This window comes from Copadichromis virginalis, linkage group LG4, assembly GCF_057382275.1.
Source record: "Copadichromis virginalis isolate Kocher_CV1m ecotype Utaka linkage group LG4, C_Virginalis_male_GT1.1, whole genome shotgun sequence".
NCBI classification, from domain to species: Eukaryota; Metazoa; Chordata; class Actinopteri; order Cichliformes; family Cichlidae; genus Copadichromis; species Copadichromis virginalis.
This window is the reverse complement of record NC_140621.1, coordinates 2,647,063-2,656,070: the sequence shown is the minus strand read 5'-3', so window position 1 is coordinate 2,656,070 and position 9,008 is coordinate 2,647,063. Positions and strand designations below refer to the sequence as shown.

Below are 9,008 nucleotides of genomic sequence, written 5' to 3'. Positions count from 1 at the left end.
TCATGAATCATTGAGTTAAAGTCTGACTGTGATGATCCTACCCGACAGTCAAAGATGCACAAAGCTGAGGCTTTATTCCAATACCACAACAGGGCTGAGCTTTCCCAATTTTAGCAATAATCCTCTTCTTTAGACATAAATCTTTTTTACGCAGCCACATGATGCCCACAATGTTCTGAACACCGGGAGATTTTGTTCTCACGCTGCCACGTTTCACTGATAAACACAACAAGTCATTTCAAATAAACTAATTGTTCATTAGACACTAAAACAGACTCCGCGTGGGCACACCCACTCCGGCCTGAGTGGTAAATGGTAAGTGGACTGCACTTTTATCTACGCTTAAGCAGCTTCTTTCACACCACAACACGCACTGTGATGGAGACGCTGGAGGCAGCTACGGGTTCAGGAGCCTGGAGGAGTCACAGATCAGACCACTGACCAAGCCCACCACCTGAGACACAGCTGCCCCTAAGTGTGGGTTCCACCCTAACCCACTGTGGGCAAGCGTGGGCCAGTAAACGTGTGTGTGAAGAAAACGAAGCCACAGAACATGTTTTCATCACATTGAAAAACTTTACTGCTGAAGAACTCAACTGAATCAGACCATGTGCTGTTTGCTGACAGTCAAAGATTTCTAACAGGGTCTGTTTGCGTGGGTGAACGATTTACACATTACGTAACAAATCAAAGATTCACAGCTGAGAGGAGACAGAGGAAAAGCAAACCTGTGGCGACCCAGTCTGAATAAGGGAGCAACCCCATAGAAAGTGCATTTCCTGTGCTTAACGCCAGATTTATACCAGGAAACCAGCTGAAATGAGCCAAAGCCAGAATCGCACTGACACATTTATTATGGCCCAGTGATCACAGTCAGCTTGACCAACAGCGTCCAGTGACGAAGACAAAGGTGAACAGTAGTGACTGACGTCAGACTGACGAAGAGCACTTCCTCTCACAGACTCGGCTCCGAATGAAAACACGGGAAGTGACCTGTCGGTGACATTCCGCTCCGGACTGCGGTCACACGGGGTCCCAGCTTCTGGGATAAAAAAGAACCGTAAGAGGACGATAACAGGCCACGTAACGAGTGCAGCCAGCTGCTACAGGAAGTGTTTACGTCAGCGGCGTGATCGACCATTAGCCAACCGAGGCTCAGGTGCAGCAGGAATGCGCATACAGACACGGGCTGCTTCATAACAGAGACCCACGGCGGCCAGGTACGTCCCGAGCCCGGTGCTGTCGCGGGCAGGAGGGGTAGAAGCTGGGAAAGGCGGCTGCTGTTTGTGTGCTCCGCTTGTGTAACGTAGCAGCGGCCCCGGAGCTGGAGGCGTCTCGTTCACACTCGTCCCGGGTGTTCAAATATTAAGAAGGGACGTTTTCACGCAGCGCTTACAGACATCAGAGACACGCGTTCAAACCTGTCACAGCAACGTTTAAACACGTCTGTGTCACTGAGCACACAGCGCTGTGATACTTGATTCACTGAGCTTTGAGCGAAAAACTACTACTGACGGGCGCAGTCACACATCCACGTGACCCACTCCGTTTCACGTGACCCACTCTGATTCACGTGATCCACTCTCACATCTTTTTCCAGGCCTCGAGCCTCCGGGCCTGGCACATCCAGATCACTGGTCCCATCTTCCACAGCATGAGTAGTTTTTCCTTATGATTCAGAAAATGATTTGAAACTGTGGAATTTCACATGCACAGTCCAGCTACTACAGGACTGTCACAGATGACCCATCGCTCCTGGTTTGTTCTGGAAAATCTGCCAGCTGCACCCAACGCACCCACTACATCAGGGGTGTCTAACTCCAGGCCTCGAGGGCCGGTGTCCTGCAGGTGTTAGATCTCACCCTGGGTCAACACACCTGAATCACATGATGAGTTCATTCCCAGGCCTCTGGAGAACTTCAGGACATGCTGAGGAGGTCATTTATCCATTTAAATCAGCTGTGATGGATCAAGGACACATCTAAAACCTGCAGGACACCGGCCCTCGAGGCCTGGAGTTGGACACCTGTGCACTACATGAACAAAAGAGAAATCTAAATCCCATCAGTGCACAGATCTCCTGTGGATGTAGGCGTCCTCACATCCGTCTGTCTCTTCATGTAATCCCAGACACACTCGATGTTGAGGTCAGGGCTCTGTGGGGGCCGGACCGTCACTTCAGTGCTCGTTCTTTGTGTTTGGGCTCGTTGTCCTGCTGTAGTGTACGTTTGGGGCCAATAAACAGTCATTTGTTTGAAAGCATTCTTTGTTTACAGCATGTTTACACACCTGCCTAAAACTTTTGCACAGTACTGTGTGTGTGTGGTAGTTGTTTTTTTTTGCTTGTGTTTTGTAATCTTTTGTTTCTTTAGGTATGGGAGCTGCTCCAAGCCAGTGTGAGGGTGTCACCGAGGACTGTGTCCAGCCCAGCGGGGCGGGACAGGAAGATTCCAACCAGCCTATCAGTGAGAAGGACAGCACTAAGAGGACCAGCTGGAGCAGGAGATGCAGCTCAGCAGACACTGTTCACTGTCCCACCTGTCAGGGCACCGGGCGTATACCCAGAGGTAGTGAACACACACACACACACACACATGCATGTCTGGTTTGATATCCTCGTAGCCATCAACAATGAATGCCTGACCCTAAACCTAAGCTCAACCCAACTGTAACCCTGACACTGAAACCACATGTTGAGTGTGAAAAACTGTCACAGGGTGAGAAGCCCCCCAGTGGGGTCAGCGGTGTGCCACAGGGCTGACACAGACATGAGCGGTCACGGTTTGCTTTGATAACCCAGCAACGTTACGTCTGCCCCACTTTCTTCTCTAATCTAAGAACCTTGTTCCAACTGTGTTGCAGGTCAGGAAAGCAAGCTGGTTGCTGTCATTGCCTGTACTGACCAGAGGCTGAGGCCCAGACACACGTAAGAGAGCTGCTGATGCTTGTTGTGTTATGCATTTGTGTTTCTCATGTTTTGTCCTCACTCAGGAAGCTGTATGTGGCCTCGTCTGTCGGGCTGTGCCTCCTGGTCAGCGTCCTGGTGTTGTTCTTCCTGTTTCCGCGCTCCGTGATTCTGTCTCCAGTAGCTGTCAGTTCATCCTCTGTTTACTTCACTCACGACGGCGTGCAGATTAACATCACGGTGAGCAGAGAGGGACGGCTGTGATGAACGGAGCAGTCAGGCTGTGCAGGGACGGACGGGATGATGGCTCTTTGCTTTCTTTTGCAGAACGTGTTGAACATCACTAATAACAACTTTGCAGCGGTGCAGGCCTACAACCTGACAGTACAGGCACTCAACTTTGGCACGGTGCTGGGAACGGTGTCCATCAAGAACGTCGTGTCTGTCAGACCTCTGTCCATGAAAACGGTGAGATGTGACGCAGTCACCACAGCTGAGAGGAAGGAGCACACACCTGTCCTTCTGTGTAGAAGTGCAGCGAGGCAGGATAAGAAGAGAAAAGCAGATAAATAAGAGCGAGTTTGTGTCGCGTTTCCTTCTCCTGCTGATGATTTCTGCCGTGGCATTAGCTCAGCAGCTTTTAGATTTGAATGAAGTGTTCAAATTGGTTTTATGTATTGCTGATTGTTGTTCCATTGATACTGCTGTGTGAGGAGGTCTAAGCTTTTTCCAGTTTGTTTTCCTGGTGATAGTCGGGGCCACAGCCAGGACTGTTTTCATCTGTTTGGAGTTTATGTTTAGTTCTTCCAGATCACCATGTAAACAGACGGAGGGGCATAGCGGGATGTTGTGGTCGAGGGTTTGGGATGTTTTGGTAGTTTTTTTTGTTTTTCTTTCCATGGGGCGGTCGTGGCTCAAGAGTTGGGAGTTCATCTTGTAATCGGAAGGTTGCCGGTTCGAGCCCCGGCTCGGACAGTCTCGGTCGTTGTGTCCTTGGGCGAGACACTTCACCCGTTGCCTACTGGTGGTGGTCAGAGGGCCCGGTGGTCCGGCAGCCTCGCCTCTGTCAGTGCCACAGTGGCTGTGGCTACAACTGGTGGTGTGCCATCACCAGTGTGTGAATGGGTGAATGACTGGATGTGTAAAGCGCTTTATAAATACAGGCCATTTACCATTTCCAGAAGTTGTGTATTGGTGGTCAGACCAGGATGTGTTAACGTGCTCATCAGTGATGTGTGCAGATGTCTGAGTCAGTCGGTCCCGTGGTGTGCGTCCTGTGCTGTGTGCGGACTGTAGTATTTTAAATTGTTGGTGCTGTTAGTGCAGATTGGACTGTCTGTGTGGATGTTGAAGTCGTTTTGCTGTTTGTTGATTGGAGTGTGCGGTGCATTGTCATTAGAGGGTTTTCGTGTATTCAGTGTTTTTGGTGACTTTGCAGTTTCAGTGACGCTGTCTTGCAGCGATGTTGTGCCAGCTGAGTGTTGTTGATACTTTGCTTTGGTGGAGTGTTTGAGTTGGAGAAACTGTTTCCTGTCAATGAGCTGTTGAAATGATCGTGATCAAACATGTGACAGAGGTGTGCGACAGAGGTGTGCGATGTGTTTTCCATTTGCAGTGAAGTCGGGGTAAGTCCATATGGGTGTTTGAGTTTTAGGTGCAAACATAGTGTTTTCTTCCTCGTGTAGCACCTCTGTGAATTTGTTGAGATTGAGGTGTTTGTTACAACTGCTGCTTTTGGTTTATCGTAGTGTTTTGATCCATCGGATAAACGACGGCCATGTTTCTCCAGTGTTTTCAGGACAAATGTCCAGGTTAGGTGGTCAGAGGCTTTTTCTGCATCCAGTGAGAGCTTAGTTGTTATGGTTACTGTGGTGAGACAGATGTATGAGGCAGAAAAGTCTACGTGTATTATTTGAAGGATGTTTGAAACATTTCACTTGTCCAGAGCGATGTTTCCTCACTGATGGATCTGATTTCTGTTATTTTTGTGCTTTTTAATTTAAGGAAGATTACTGTTGTTGAGACTTTGTTCAACAAGTATCACAGTAAGTGAGGAATGACTCTGCATCTCTCTTTCTTCGCAGTACTCCTTCATGATACCCATCCAGCTGACAGACCCTGGTTTGAGGTGAGCCTAAGTGGGATGAATTTATGGTCAGAGCGGTTACTGGGGGGTCAGAGGTCACTGAATCATATCTATTCTAATGCATTTGCTGTCTAACAGCAGATGTGTGACACGAAGCATCCAAGTCTGAGTCTTTCTCTGTAGACTTAAATCTGTATTTGTCAGTCCGCTGTTTGAAGGTTACATTCTGCACAGGTGATGTAGAAAGTGGTGAATGTTGTTCAAAGGTTGGTTTGCACTGTGAAATGATCCAGCTCTGCTGTGTCACGCTCTCATTTAGCAGCTGGTGCACAGTTTGTTTCTGTTCTGTGTCTAAAACATTTCATTCTCCTGTCTCTGCTGTCTTCCCTCTGCAGTAACTACTGTAAGAAAGAGTCGCTGCCTGTCCATATTCTGTATGTGAACCTACAGTAAGTATGACATCCTCCTGCTTTTGTTTCAGCAGGCTCGTAGTCTTCTTCAGTTTGTGCAGAAAATACAATAAAGAAGTTTTAAAGTTAGATGTTAACAAGCTTATATTATCAGTGTGGTGTAGTAGGTCTTTGCTCTTGGCTGTTTTAATTGGTTCTACATTATTTGAAATCTGAACATTTTAAGCATGAAGAGATTCACAGAAGCTGTTCGATCCGATCACAGCTGAGGTATGAACATGTCCCGTGAGTCTGCTTTGGTCTTCATGAATGTTTGCTGGTACTTGTACGTGACAACGAAATGTGTAGGCCATCCTTCTTCTCCGCTCCCAGCAGGGAGTCGGTGAGGGAGAAGTGTCTTCAAACTCGGGCTGACGCACAGCTGTGAAGGTCTGCAGTTTCCAGCTTGTTGATTTTCACGGTGATCTCTGTGCAGGATATCTCTGACAGTCTTCTGCCTGGCCCGCTATGAGCAGCTGTCCCTGGAGACGTACGAGTACATCGACTGTGGAGCAAACAACACCGTACCACACAGCGTACAAGCCGCGTCGACCTGATGGAGGCACAGATAACAAATGCTGTGCGCGTGTCTGTGAACTGGAGTAATGTGCTTTGTAATATTTAGAGCAGGATGTTGAATGACTGTAAAATCAGTGTGAAGGTTAACAGCTGCTTTGGTTTTGAATTAAACTGACTGTGCCTGGAGAGGAAGGTGAAACGGTGTGATGTGCTGCAAGTCACGTGGTAACCATGTGACCCTGATCACTGTAGTCAGTCCATTAAAAGGACCCAGCACCTACAGGGTGGTCCAGCATGTGCTGCCCCCTCTGTAAGCTGCAATCCTATAAATCCTTAGACGGCCTGATGATCTTCAAATGAAGCTCAGTATTTGTCTTTTTGAGAGCGTATTCACCAAACTTACTGCCAAAGACATGAGCAAGTATTCTCCACTTGATCGTCTCTGTTTGAAAGTTTGTTCAGTAATTGTACCTTCATCATTTTGGTCTTCCTCTCCTTAGCCAAGTTCTTTTTACACACCAACACATCTGCTCTTCAGGGTTTTTGGGTTTTTCTGTATATTTTCTGCCTTCTCTTTATTTCTTGTGTTTGTTATACTGAAGTGGAAGTGTGAGGCTTTGGAGCTATTTCTAAAGAGATCTTTAAGAAACTTTATGCAGCAAAATACCTTTGCAGGTCACAGCCTGTTAAAATGAACTGGCTTAACATTTAACACATGTAAGTGCAGTTCTCCAGTGAGGCCATGTTCTGGTTTTTGGTGCATTGATGAAATGACGCAGTTTCCTGTAAAGCTTCCTGACAGACGCTTCCTCTCCACAAGTCCAATAAAGCTATGTGAGCCTGTTTGAGTCCTGTGTTTGGTGAATGAATGCAGGGGGGAAACAAAGCCAACTGCAACAATGCATGAAACTCAGCATCGTGGCTTTAAAACCGTCAAATCAGCTCCTGCTAGTTGAAGTTTGTTAGTCAGCCCAGTGTTTCCAGTCCTGTGTTAAACAGGCAGCTGCACTGCTGTGAGAGATGGGCAGAGGCTGCAGACGTTCTGGACTAAAGTGTCCGTACGGATACTCGTGTTAACCAAAGTGAGAAAGTACAGGCTCTGAAAAGTACTCAAAGTAACTCCTTGAATGTTTAATGAACCTTGTGCTATATTAATGTAATATTAAAATAATATTAGTAGATGGAATAAAAGCTTTATTTCAGTTTAAGTGTTAATTCTACTTGTCCTCAGCTTGAATCAGTCAGATGGAGCATGAGCAGAATCTAAAGAAGGACTCATTCAGATCTGTTTTCTGCTGCGTGCACTGTAGAGGGTGACTTTGCCTCTAAACAGGGAAATGAGCACAGTCAGGGTTTAGCAAGTGGGGGAACATCAAAGTCAGATGTTGTGACTGATTGTGAATCACAACTCAGTCGTCTCTATCGAGAGCTTCAGTGATCAGCTGATCCAGGGTGCTGCTGCTCACGGCTCTTTGTGGATGTAAAGAATTGAATTCAACAAGATGCCAGCTGATGTTTTATGAATTGTCTGGCTGATTTCTGTCCTCTACACTGACAGTATACTCTTTATACTGTCTTATATTAGACACTATACAGCTGGTATGAAGGTGAACGAATCTCAGCATCATCAGCTAAAGATCCAGAGCATTGTCATTCCCAACATGTAACATACTGACGGTTTGTCACAGTGTCGGTATGAGAACCTGTGGTGATGATCATATTAATCTCTGCTACACTTGATGTAACGTAACTCTGACCGTGAGCACAGCAGCCGCTGAGCAACAGTCCAGCACACTGTTTAACTCCACCACAGTGCAGCAAACTAACCTGTTTATCATGCAGCCTCTAAACAACACTGAGACAAACTGCAAACAAACAGTTGTTGTGTTTGCTGATGGTTGTTGAACTGATAGAAGTCACTTAAAAAATACTGATCCTTTTATGTTCACTCCTGGCCAGGCAGATGCTGAAGTACTGCAACTGCAGTCATTCTGGTGCTGTGCAGAAAAAGAAATAAAAACAGTGGCCCACTTTAATCCCAGACTATTTCACACGGTTTTGCCTCTTTCATCTCATTTTGCGACATCCTCTGGTGATTAATACACGAACAGGACTGCCTTTCACGTGTTGCTGTTGAGGCTCAAATCAGGTTGACGTTTGAAGGTGTGATGAAATAACTCCCCTTAAAATCAAAAGTATGTCTGCTTTGTAAATGTAAGGAGTGGAAAGTACAGATATTTCTCCGATAACGTAGGGAGTAAAAGTAAAACATTGTCAGGAAAAAAATACTCGAGTAAAGTACAGATACCTGAAATTTCTACTTACAGTTTTTTCTGAATGCTTAAACCCTAACTGTGATTCCTGTAGCACAATCTCTAAAACTATTCAGACTTATAGCAAAACCACTCACTGAGTTTGCAAAACTAAAAGCACAAAAACTGCTTTGCACTCAGTTTGCAATTTTGTAACACACACTTTGCAAAACTGTAGGCACAATTCACTGCACAACACTCAATTACCAAATTTCCAACACACTCCTAGCAAAAGTATACACATGTATGGCTATCATTAACACTAATCTGCCAACTGTCTGGCACACTTTCACATGTGAAAACTTCTTTAGATAATTCGTTCACTTTGCAATCAGCCTAAGCACTATAATACAGGTAAGCTGTGTGTGCGGAGTACAATGGAGGGAGCAGGAAGAGTGAGAAGAAGAGGAGGCCGAGGAAGAGGACGTGGAGGTGAAGAAGTAGGATGAAGAGGACGACAAGGACAAGGAGGAGCAAGAGGAAGACGAGGAGGGGGGAGAGGAAGATGAGGAGGGGGGAGAGGAAGGGTAGGAAGAGTAAGAAATAGAATTGCTGATGACATCAGAGCTACAATAGTGGACCATGTCATCAACCGTGGAATGACCCTGAGGGTAGCTGGCCAACGGGTCCAGCCTAACTCGAGCCGCTACACTGTAGCAAGTACCATAAGGACATCTTGAAATGAGAATCGGTGAGTACAGTCACTTCGCACAAAGATCTGTAGCACTGCCATATGC

At 46.4% G+C, this 9,008-nt stretch overlaps 1 protein-coding gene across 1 annotated transcript; it reads left to right on the top strand.

Moving 5' to 3' along the window:
- Window positions 1-713: 713 nt before the first annotated feature.
- On the top strand, window positions 714-6,807 carry LOC146710566 (transmembrane protein 106B-like). The gene is made up of 8 exons (XM_085453114.1): window positions 714-1,220; window positions 2,373-2,567; window positions 2,863-2,926; window positions 2,992-3,145; window positions 3,233-3,373; window positions 4,990-5,033; window positions 5,387-5,440; window positions 5,877-6,807. Exons 2-8 carry the CDS (start codon window positions 2,375-2,377, stop codon window positions 5,995-5,997), a joined length of 771 nt encoding a protein of 256 aa, XP_085309240.1. The 5' UTR covers window positions 714-1,220; window positions 2,373-2,374; the 3' UTR covers window positions 5,998-6,807.
- Window positions 6,808-9,008: the final 2,201 nt, after the last annotated feature.